At 38.3% G+C, this 12369-nt stretch overlaps 1 protein-coding gene across 5 annotated transcripts in view; it reads left to right on the plus strand.

Annotated features, from left to right (window-relative positions):
- CEP290 (centrosomal protein 290) overlaps nucleotides 1-12369 on the plus strand; it is an 82638-nt gene that overhangs the window by 18843 nt on the left and 51426 nt on the right. For 3 of the 5 annotated variants that reach the window (XM_089524001.1, XM_089524004.1, XM_089524002.1), the window contains 6 exons: nucleotides 12-124; nucleotides 2021-2105; nucleotides 6062-6204; nucleotides 9207-9371; nucleotides 9786-9935; nucleotides 10654-10769. In XM_089524001.1, the coding sequence (XP_089380127.1) occupies nucleotides 12-124; nucleotides 2021-2105; nucleotides 6062-6204; nucleotides 9207-9371; nucleotides 9786-9935; nucleotides 10654-10769 (772 nt within the window). Of the gene's footprint in view, nucleotides 1-11; nucleotides 125-448; nucleotides 1052-1605; nucleotides 1699-2020; nucleotides 2106-6061; nucleotides 6205-9206; nucleotides 9372-9785; nucleotides 9936-10653; nucleotides 10770-12369 lie in introns of all 5 variants that reach the window. The other 2 variants (XM_089524000.1, XM_089524003.1) reach the window with 2 other exon arrangements.

Consider the following 12369-nt stretch of genomic DNA (forward strand, 5'->3'; position numbering starts at 1 on the left):
GTTCTGAGTAGGTTTGGATACAGATGATTTACATCTGATTGATACCTTTACTGAAGATCTGAAAATGAAAAGGAGGAAGTCTGAGTTCATGAGTACTGGGAACACTGAAGAGATTCAAGCAAAGGTAAATAAACACATGGTATCCATCCATTACAAACTGATTTCTTAAATTAGAATACTGTTGAAATACTTGCATAAACTATTGTTATATACAAAGAAAATATTTGAGAAAATTATATTTAAAATATTCTCTTAACATCTGGTCACCTTGTTAATTGCTTGTATGATCACAAGATAGTAATACTGTAACACAAATAGGAAAAGACATTTCTTGTTACATGATCATCACTTTTTATTCCTTGTAGTTCTAAGGTGCAATAGTAAAAACAAAACAAAAAAACCAACCACAACACTTCTTTTTTTCATTTTTCTTTTTTCTTTCTTTCAGTGGAGTTGTCAGTTGACTTCACAGGTACAAGTGGAGGATAATAGTGATGGCTCCAAGGCTTTAACAATAGATGAGCTTTACAGTTCCCTAGGGAAAGAATCAACAGAAATGCTAGGGACAGCTTTATGCCCAATCAGTGATGAGGAATACAGAAAACTGAAAGTAGAATTTCCAGTTTCATTTTCTGCTATGCAGACTAAACAAAGAACTAGTACAAGAAAACTGGTGCAAAGGCAGGAAAGGCAGATGAAGAAAAATGAAAGGCATTCTCGTGCTCATATGTCAAGATGCTCAGCGGGGACATTATCCTTGGATTCCCAGGAGGCGTTGCCTCTTACTCTGCTTGGAAAGCCAGTTTCATCCTATGTAGTACAGGAGGTTCTATTGAAAGATGAGGAAGACAATTCTGAAATAAAGCTGTTGGATTTGAGAACCGATTTGCAAGGTACAGGCAAAGATAAAATATATTTTCCAGAATCATGGCCGGTAGAACACTTGGAAGGAGAAATTGATTGTGGCCAGCCAGTGAAAGCATATCAGATAGATCGAGTTGAGAGTCTCATAAGACAGCTGAAGAATGAATTAATTTTCCTTAGATCAGAGGTGAGGTATTTTAATCATACTGATTTATTCATTTATTTATTACCTTTGATCTTACCTTACCACTAGAAAATATTGCTCATGGTGGCTGAAAACCATCATGAAAATCCCATTACACATTGAACAATAAAACTTGTAAATTATCATATATGTCCCTAGATTTTCACTTTAAAATTGCATATATGCCATGTTTATGAGCAGGTAATTAATACAGGTAGTTTTCTGGATGAAATGCAAGAAGATTTAGATCACTTACTGTACATATGAGAATTTTAGAAACCAGAACAAATGTAAAAACTCATTTAAAGAGGGATTGTGCTGTCTCATAACAATTCAGAATCTATTATCCTAGCAGTTATATCTGCATCTTTACAAGACAGGTAATTACAACAGAATTGCACTAACAATGATCATTTCATATGTACATAATGTATTACAACTAGTTCAATGTACAGTTATGATTAGCTAAGATAGAATTATGAGTAATAGGTAGCATTGAAGCCTTTAGATATTGACAGTAAGAATGCATGATTTGCTAATTATTACTTATTTTTTAGAATGAACAGATATTAAGAAACTTGTTCGCCAGGAATACACTGAATAAAAATGCAGAACTAGAGCTTGACAAGTTCAGAAGCCAGAAATTGGAGGTAGTGGAAAGGTTTTAGAAAGATAATATTATGAAAGCTTACATTAAGAACCCTGATAAGTATTTTTTTTTTCTTTCTCAAGAATTTAGTATTTTGCAACTGGATTGATTTGGACTCAAAATGTCTGACTGCCAATTCCTTTTTATATGTATACTCTGTTTTGTTTAGAATATGTGAAATGAGGTACACATTTCATATAAATGGTTGCAAATGCATTTCCTATATGATTTAGCAACATTTCATTAACTTCTCCACAGTCTGTGTTCTGTTCAAACATCTTGGCTTTTAAAAGTGGTAAATGTTATGTTTTTCCTCCCCACAGAATGACTATCTTGCCAAAGAACTAAATGAAAGAGAGAGAGACCTCGAACAAAACAGGAATGTAATAGCAAAATTTCAGTCCAAATGTAAGCAGAAATTTAAGTAAATTATATGATGGTCAGTATCAACTTAACTTTTAAATCTTGGCAATCTTTTAGAATTTACCTCTGATTCAATCAGTAGTAAAACTTCTCACTTTAAAGAGTGAAAATTTGAAATAGGTTCTCTGAATGAGAACTTACATGAGAAAATTCTATTAATTTTAAACCTATAAATATTATCATTAAATTATATACTAATTGGAATGAACAGAACCTAGCTTCGTAGTGATCCAACTATTTGAATTTTTCACTATTAAGAATGAGATGGAGGGATACTTGCCCTGGGCCCATGCAAAGCAAGTACAGTAACCCCTGCCTCAGCTTCTTTGTGTACTTAACTCCTCATTTGGCTCTGCTGCATAGCTCACCAGAGCCCTATGTCTCCCTCATGAGGAAACCCATTTGCCATAGCACAGGTTTTGAAACTTTTTATATCGTTCTGGGGAAAAAGAAACAGAACAGGAATGTTGCTACTGTACCCCCTGCCACTGCTCAGCAGTCTTGCTAACTGAGATGGTCTCAGCTAGGGTTGCCATAATCCGGCGGCCCCCATGCCATTCACGGTTTCGGGGGGGGGGGCCCTCCCGGTCACGGTCCGGTTTGGGCCCCCACCCGTGCCTTGTTCCCGGTTTGGGCCCCCACCCGTGCCTTGTTCCCGGTTTGGGGGTCCTCTCCGGCCATTGCCGCTAATGCGGCTGCTGCGGCGCCGACCCACCTCCTCCTCCTCCTCCGGCTCCACCTTCCTCCTCTTCCTCGGCGGGCCGGCGGTAGAAACGCCGCTGCCACCGCGCCCCCACTGTGAGGGCTTGCGCACTGCCCAGGCCTCAGTAGGAGTCAGTGGCAGTGCGCGTGCCTTCCCCATTCCCTCCGCGCGCGCGCCTGCCCCGCTTCCCTTCTTCCTCCCGCGCCAGCCATCCTAAGGAGGAGGAGGGGGGAGAGGAGGAGGAGGAGGAGGAAGGAGCCGGAGGAAGGGTGCCTGAAGGCCAGGGCCAGGGCAGAATTGGGCCAGAGGAGGAGGAGGAGGAGGAGGAAAGCTGAGTCAGTGGCCATTAGGTCTGCCTTGGTATTTTGGGGTTTTAAAATTATATTTAAAAATATAAAATACTTATTTTATTTAATTTTTTAAATATTTTTATTGCTTTTTATTTTATTAATTTTTATTATTGCTTGTTTTTATTTTATTTCATTAATTTTTATTATTGCTTGTTTTTATTTTATTTCATTAATTTTTATTATTGCTTGTTTTTATTTTATTTCATTAATTTTTATTATTGCTTGTTTTTGTTTTATTTTATTAACTTTTATTATTGCTTGTTTTTTATTTTATTACATTAATTTTTATTATCAAATATATACACCCCTGCCTTGTTTTTTATTTATTTTTTCATTATTTTTTATTATTAAATATATGCAAGTGCATTTTCTGTGTATTTATGGCGCTTTGAATGCTAACAAGTCTGCCATTCTTGCACAATTATAGTGATGATGATGATGATGATGATGATGATGATGATGGTGATGGTGATATTGATATCAACAAGCCTCTGAGGCACAGCCAATGTAACTTGCTGTGATTTTTACAAACTCATGCGCAGTGAAGAAAAACCACAGTCCCTTGCCCAAGTACACACTTCTGAGAAGTAAAGTTGAACCCGAGGGCAAGTCCATTTCTGCCATCTGTCTAGGAATAATGCCAAAATGTCCTCCATTTTGATCATGCCTAAAAACATGCATTTATATTAACATTAAAAAAAAAAAAAACCTCAATTTTTTGCGCGTCCTCCATTTTTATAAAAAAAGTGTCCTACATTTTAAAATGTTGCCCTACATTTGTCCTACATTTGTCCCGGTTTGGAGGTCCTCACTTATGGCAACCCTAGTCTCAGCAGAAATAGATAATCCCAAAATTGTGGTTTTCAGTGACTTAACACCAAAACTGTTCTTGATGGGATTGGCTTAGAGCCTGGTGCTGGCCCAATGGATGTGGTAGAACATACCCTTGACTTGTTTTTGTTGTTGTGGGGCATATGGAAGAAAATTTAGTTTGGGCTAGAGATTTCAGTGACCTATTGTCAGGTTCTGTGACCCACTGTCAGGTCCTGTAAATTCATACCTGTGACCTCCCTAGTTGAGTCTAGCCATCTAGCATAGGGTCTTCCTCTCTTTCTACCATTTCCTGTGGGGTGTGTGTTGTGTGTGTGCACAACTTGTACATCTGATTAAGATGTTCTGCCTTATCAAATCTGAAGTATGCCTGAATGCTCTGGGGGATTTTCTGATTAATTCAGTCAAGGTTTTTAGCTCACTATGGAGGGGTGAGGTAGAAAAGGCTATCATGAGAATAGTTCCCAAATGTCCAATCCACTGCTGTGGGGCCCAAAATTCATTTTGATTTTCAGAAGATCTTTGGGCACTGAAGCATGCTGAACAATAGTTACAGTATAGGTAGAATGGATCTTGGAGCAGGTATAAGTGAAGATTAGCTGGTAATCTTAATTGCGCCCATTAAGTGGCAGTGAGTTTGGCAAAATAAAGTCTTACTATTCCTTAATTCCTTAAAATATACTCTATTATTATTGTTAACTGTCTTGTCCCCATCCTGCTTCCCAATGACATTTTTTCAAGTGTTCCAAAATCTATTGTAAACATGCTTAGAGAGACCAGGAATGGAACCTTTAGTTGATTGCTCTGATAAAATTCCTTAGGCACTTTGAGGAGAAAATCACTCGTATTTGCTCAGAACTTGATGACTGATTATGTGGATGTCTCTAGTTTTCTGTCTGTCAAGTTCCTTGAGATCAGTTTCAGTTGTTGTCACATATGATGTGGCCAAAATGTTTGAATCAGTCCATCGCAACACGGGTAAGCTTGACTTTTTCCTATCTTGGCTGATAAGACTCAGCCCAGGTAGATTGAGTGGCTGGGTGCAAGTGATGGTGCCTGCTGCTTTGAAGGAGGCTGTGTTGAGCCCTCTCCTGAAGAGAACCTACCTCAACACAGGTATGTGAAAACTACCGCACCATCACTAGTGTCCCCTTTTTGAAGAAAGGTGCTTAATAATATATTGACTGAGCAATTTCATATATTCTTGGAGTAAACAGATTATCTGTACTGATTCCGGTCTGTTGTCAGGGCAAAGCATAGTGCCAAAACAGCTTTAGTTGCTCTGACAGATGATGGAGAAAAATGGGGAGTACTACCTTGTTAATCTTTCTGGATCTCTTGGCATTTTTTGATATCAGCAGCCTGCAGGATGTGACTGGAGGCACTGTGTTACAATGTTTCCCCTCCCATCAACAGATCTGGTACTGGAGAGTGGCAGGAATGAATGATATATTCTTGCCTGTTTGTTAAAATAATCTTTAGAGGTAACTTCTTTGCATTCTCCCAGCCTAAATGATGTACTGGCTGGCTAAGAAGAAAAGAGCCTTCTCAATAGCAGCACCCTATCTGGAGAATGTTTTGCATAGTGAGATGACTTAGATGATGGAATAAAAGATATGTTTACCAGTTCTGCAGATGACACCAAGTTGGCAGAATGGTAGTGAACATTCCAGAGGACAGCATCAAAATGCAGAATGACCTTGACAGATGGGACACTTGGGCCAAAACCTAACAAAATGATTTTAAACAATGCTAATGTAAGGTACTACATCTACTCCATTTAGTCAGGGGAAAAAGTGCAAATATAGGGTGGGTGATGCCTGGCTTGAAAGCAGTACATGTGATGGAGTGAAATTGTTTGTTCTGCTCCAAAGACTAGGACACAAACCAAATTTTATTTTGCTGGCTTTAATATTTTATCATTTTAATACTGGAATTAGCAAATTTATTTGTTTTAGTGGTTGTTTTAGTTTTGGCTTTATGTTTATAAACCTCTTCAAGACTAGTTGCTAGCTGGACAGTATATAAATGGAATAAATAAATGTGTATAATTTCAGTAAAAGAATTGGTACAAGAAAATAAGCACCTTGAGCAAGGCATGAAAGAAATTCTTCAAGCTATCAAGGATATGCAAAAAGAGCCAGGTGTAAAGGGAGGCGAAACATCTCTAATGATTCCCAGTCTGGAACGTTTGGTAAATGTAAGTCCTTTGTTTTGTTTCATTTATTTCCCTTAATTGAATCTGCTTTTGTTAAAGGATTTCATACTGAACAGTTTGTTGTGTTCTGTGCAAAAGGACACAGAAAGTACAGACTGGAAATGTAAATGTTCTTGGAGATCTGTTGTTGTTAACTGCCCTTTAGTCTACCCCAACTCATGGCGACGCTGTGGATGAGACATCCCTAATATCCCCTATCCTCCACTGCTTTGTTCAGGTTCTGCAAATTCATACCTGTAACCTCCCTAGTTGAGTCTAACCATCTAGCATAGGGTCTTCCTCTCTTTCTACCACCTTCCATCTTTCATAGTATTGTCTTTTCCAGTGAGTCATGGCCTCTCAGGCTGTGGACAAAGTACAACAGTCTCAATTTGATCACCTTGGCTTCCAGGGAGATTTCAGGCTTAATCTGTTCAAGGACCCATTTGTTCTTCTTTTTGACTGTCCACAGTATCCTCAGCACTCTTCTACAGCACCAAATCTCAAACGAATTGATTTTCTTCTTGTCTGCTTTCTTCATTGTCCAGCTCTCACATCATACATAGTGATGGGGAATACAACTGCTTGGATGATTCTAACTTTTGTGTTCAGTTGTATATCTTTACTCTTTAGGATCTTTTCTAGCTCTTTCATTGCTGCTCTTCCCATTCCTAGTCTTCTTCTGATTTCTTGACTGCAGTGTCCATTATGATTGATATTTGATCCTAGGTACAGGAATTATTGTATTATTTTGATTTCCTCATTGTTTTTGTGGAATGTATGTTGGTACTCTGTGGTCATTATTTTTGTTTTCTTCATGTTCATCATGAAGCCTGCCTTTGCACTTTATCCTTTGACCCTGTTAAGCAGTTGTTTCAAGTCTATGGTGCTTTCTGCTAGTAGTATGGTGTTGCTTGCATATCTCAGATTCTTGATATTTCTTCCCCCTATCTTTACTTCTCCTTTTTCTGAGTCTAAGCCTTCTATTCATATGATATTTTCTGCATACAAGTTAAATAGATACGGTGATAGAATGCAGCCTTGCTTGACCCCTTTGTCAATTGAGAACCATTCTGTTTCTCTGTGTTCTGTTCTAACAGTTGCCTCTTGTGCTAAGTACAGATTTCTCATCAGGACTGTCAAATGTTGTGGCACTTCCATGTCTTTTGAGAATGTTCCATAGCTTTTCATGAGCTGTGCAGTCAAAGGCTTTGCTATAGTTTATAGAACACATGCTGGTTTTCTTTTGGAATTCATGGTACACTCCATTAGACATCGTATGTTTGCAATATGGTTCCTAGTGCCTCTTTTTTTCCTGAACCCCATTTGGGACTCAGGGATTTCTCTCTATATATATATGATTGGAGTTGATGTTGCAGAATGTTGCTATATCCATACTGAATATTTTTGAAAGGGTTGCAGCATATTTTAATACTGAATCAACCATGGATACAACAGCTACTTAGACTCTGACACAATTGTAAAATTTTTGCTTCATCCCTAATTGCTGCCATCTAGTGCAGTCATTTGTTTCCATCTAGGAGAAAAGTGTATTTGAAGGAAGGAACTGGGCATGCTTTCACCTGCCTCAGGTAACAATATGCATATAAATAATATTAATATGGATAATATGAAGCTGGTAGCTGAGATGGTTAGATCATTCTGTAATTCTTACCATGGCATTAGGAAATGAATAATTACATTCTTGTTATCTAAACTGGTAGAAAGAATATCTTCAGGGTGCTTTTCTCATTTAATTGATATTGTCCCTATAGTTTCTGAAAAGTTGCAAGGTTCTTTTGTGTTGCAAAACTTGAGAGTTTAGTTATCATGTTCTTGATTTGTTGTTGATTTGTTTTTGTTTTTTAATGGTCTCTATTTCACCTACCTCTGTTTGTCTAGATATAAATATAGATACATGTGTTCTTTTAAAAACATTGTTCATTGACCACAATATGAACCCTATATGGGCCACATATTTTGCTTATATACTTACAGTCTCTTGGGGCGAAACATATGGTCAAAATAAGCAGGTTTCCGGCTGGCTTCGAGGTGGGACATTTAGATGATGCATGCCTTGAAGCCAGCTGGAAAGTGCACCCAAGCCGCACTATGGGGAGAAAAGCCAGACTAAAAAGAAACTGGATTTTTCTTCTTCTTGGAAAGTTCGCACCTTCACATGTACATATAAATGCACCGACGTCAGGGCAGCTCTAAATGGGCACCTTTTCTAAACCCTAACCCTAATTATACATGTAAATGCCCCATCACAGGAGCAAATTTAAAAGGGATGGAGGTGTTGCACCCAAGCAGTGAGGGTGGCAATGCCCAAAGAGAAACTGTGACACTTCTCATGGAGATAAGTACAACATACACAAAACAGACAACCAAAGAGGGGGTATGGGGCGATGGGGTGTGAAAGGGGCATGATTGTAACTTGGAGGCATCTGCTCCAATGCCTGTCCTGGTGAAGCGCTTCACTTGCAAATGTGTGCAGTTCACAGCCATCCAATGGGATGGCAGTCACCGGCAGTTCGCTCCTGCAAAGGTGTGCAGGGATGGTGAAGGGAACAGTAAAAAAAAAAAAAAGAGTACCCAGTGGCACAGCTTGAAGCCGTGCTGTGTAGTCATGACATACACACTCCAGCCACCTTGAGAGCGGGTGGTGCAGCTGGTGGGATTTCAATGTGGCTTCAGAAAAGGCAGTTTCAAGCTGATTTTTCCTGCCCATCTGTTTCATCCCTAAGTCTGCAGTAAAATAGAAAGGTAATGGTAAGTCTACAGTACTCATGCCAATTTTACTAATCATGCAGATTATGCATGTTACTCTTGCAGATGTCATTAAAAAATCCATACAACTATACTGTGTTAATTAAAATTGCAGAATATTCTGTGGTGAAGCTCATGGATAAATCTGAACAATTTATACATTTTTCTAACTTTTCAGGCTTTCTGAAAAGTTTTTTTTCACTTTTCCCCCCTTCTGATCAATGAATTCTTGACAGGCAATTGAATTAAAGAACACAGAAGGAACTTTTGATGCCAATTTGCATTTGAAGACTCAAGTTGACCAACTTGCTGGACGAAATGAAGAGTTAAGGAAAGAACTGAGAGAAGCTCGGAAAGAAGCTATTAATTTTTCTAATCAGCTAGCCAAAGCAAATACAAAGGTTTGTAGGCTAACATGAACTTTCAGATTTTATACAGGCTTCTGTTCATAGCTCTCCGTACATGTGGTGCTTGAATTGCAAACTGTGATCAGTTCAACACCATATGCAAAGCTAAACTTTTTGAGTATATTTTTCATATGTGAGGACAGCATCGTTGGATAACCCAGATATTGATTTTGCGACCCCAAAAATGCTATTCCTTTGCCCTTATCTGCAAATTTCTTTTTTAAACACTGTGGAGCTTCCAGAGTAGCCAGCTTTGGTATGTTGGATTTTCTGAAAGATTTCTGGACTATGACCATAATATTTTTGAATAGATTCTATTACATGAGCTCTGTAACATTTGAAAAAAAAGCATCATTGATAATATGGCTTTCTGCCTCTATATTTGTGGCTTATATTTTTATTTCTCAGATTGCCAATCAAGAAAAAGATATTGAGTTGCTGCGACAATCAGATGGTGCCAATATAGTATTCAAAGCAGTAAATCTTCCTGAGGGGATGGCTCCTTCTAGCAGGAACATAATTAATTCACAGAATGAATATTTAATACACCTTTTGCAGGTACTTGATTTTAAACTGGATAGTAATGTATTTCAACATGTCTTCTGCTCTGTCATCTCTATTCTTATAAAGAACATGGCTGTTAAAAAGCTGGGCAATATTTTAACAAAAATCAGAAGATTCTTTGCACATAATTCCTTATTCACAGCAGTTCAGTACCTACTACCCATACAGCTCCTGAAAATGAACTGCAGACAACAAGTATTTTAAGATTGTTTCATAGAAGGAATTTCAAGAAAAAATGAAATGTAAAAAATCCAAATATAGTAGAACCTTGCCTTACGCGGGAATCTGTTCCGGACCACCCCGCGTAAGGCGAATTCCACCTATGCTTGAACCCCATTCACTTGAATGGGGCTTGTGTGCGCGGTGTCACGTGTGCGCCACAGGCTCACACCTCATTCATCTGAATGGGATGTGCTGCCCCTTGCACTCCCGCGCGGCTTGAGCACATAAGCTCAAAGACACATATAACGTGGGCGCACTGTATGATTAAGTTTCTGTTTATAAGAAAAATTGATATTACACTTCATATATATGCTTGATATGCACATATAATGCATCCTTACATGCAAATTAGTGTGCTATTCCTTCCATGTACATGTTTTTGAAGAAGCCTGGAATTTTAATTAGACACATGTTATTTTGTACCATAAAATTTGAAATTGAAATTGAGATATCTCATGTATTTAATCATGTATCTCATGGTTATCATTAGGAACTGGAAGATAAAGAACAGCTACTCAAGAAGTTGGAAGAAGCAGTTGAAGAATATAAAAGAAAATTTGCAGTTACCCGCCATCAACAAGGTTTGCTGTATAAAGAATATCAAAGGTATAAGGATTGCTTCTAAGGATGTTTTGATTTACTAAGAGGCTATATAGAATCAAAAAAAGACACACATTTGAGTTTTGCCTTACAGTGTGTTCTGTTGCAGTTCGAGTTCGCTGAAAGACAAGGAACTCTGTGCTCTCTTTCCTATGTTTTTGGACCCTACCTTTCACTTGTAGAGTTGGTGGACTATCTGAGCCTCTCTGTCTTTCTAACTCATCTTTAGAAATAGTGCACTTTAGCTCTTATCATATAATAATATTCAAATGAACAGTGCAAACTGATCTTAAATTAGCATAAGCATGATAGAAGGTATTTAGTAAAGTCAGATTATGTAAAAGAGCAATTAAAATAGCATAGTGGTCTTGATTAATTCACAGATTAAAATTATAAAAGTTTAAAGCAAGGTCTCCTATAGTTTACTATCTATCGAGAATATTTAGTTCGGAGGAAGAATCCTTCAGATAATTTTGTCTCAAAGTGTAATTGACTATAACAACTCTTAAGTTTTCAAATATGGGACTTCTTGTATCCTGCAGATACAAGATAGAACCAGCATGGTGTAATGGTTTGAGAACTGGACTATGACTCTGGAGACCAGGGCTTGAATCAATGTTCAGCCATGGACACTGGGCAAATCACTCTCTCAGCCTCAGAGGAAGGAAGAGGCAAAACCCCTTCAAACAGATTTTACCAAGAAAACATCTGTCTTAAAGTGTGATGGGTTTGCCTTAGTTTTGCCATAAGTTGGAGACAACTTGAAGGCACACAACACCAACATAGTATTCTCGGGAGGGAGGCCCATGGGTATAGAGCCACTATCAAAACTTCACTGTTACTGTGAAGTTGAAGTCTTTCATGGCCAGCATCCATAGTTTTTTGTGTTTTTTTCAGGCTATGAGTCCGTGTTCTAGAAGAGTTTATTCCTGACATTTCGCCAGCAGCTGTGGCTGGCGAAACATCAGGAATAAACTCTTCTAAAACACGGACTCATAGCCCGAAAAAACCACAAAAAACTATTCACAGTCACTGTTACTGATAAGTCAAATGTGTTTCTAGTTGATCAGTGTCTTGGTAAATGACTGTAAAATTCAGTCAGATGATCTATTGGTGGACATGACTTTTCAGATAACCTGTCCCAAACCAGTTAGAAAATTAAAGGCCCACCAGCACTTTAAACTGGGTCCAGAAACAAAAAGCCAGTGTAACTGGTACACAATTTGTGTAACATATTGTATATGCCTGGACCCTGCTAGTGTTCTTGTTTTTGAATTCTGCACCAATTTTAAGTTTACCAATTGTCTTTAAAATCAGCCCCATGTAGAGTTGGTTAGAGTACCCCAGCCTAGATACATTTTTATATCAAGGCAAGGGACAGGTTTCAGTTCTGGACATCAACTGATGAAATTCAGGGGGATCTGTCCTTCCTCCATTTTAGTTCCTTTTGCATCCCCAATGCAAAATTTTCTAACTTCTAACTGAACTCTTGGGAGTTCAGAAACTAACTGGATTTTTGGGGGGTCGGGCAGCAGGGTTGTGAAGGTAGGGTGGAGGAAAAGAGAAGAATTAACTCTCAGAAGCTTGGTTTAGTCCAGATGTGCTT

This window comes from Sceloporus occidentalis, unplaced genomic scaffold, assembly GCF_023333645.1.
Source record: "Sceloporus occidentalis isolate IW3139 unplaced genomic scaffold, rSceOcc1.0.p SCAF_5, whole genome shotgun sequence".
Lineage (NCBI taxonomy): Eukaryota > Metazoa > Chordata > Lepidosauria > Squamata > Phrynosomatidae > Sceloporus > Sceloporus occidentalis.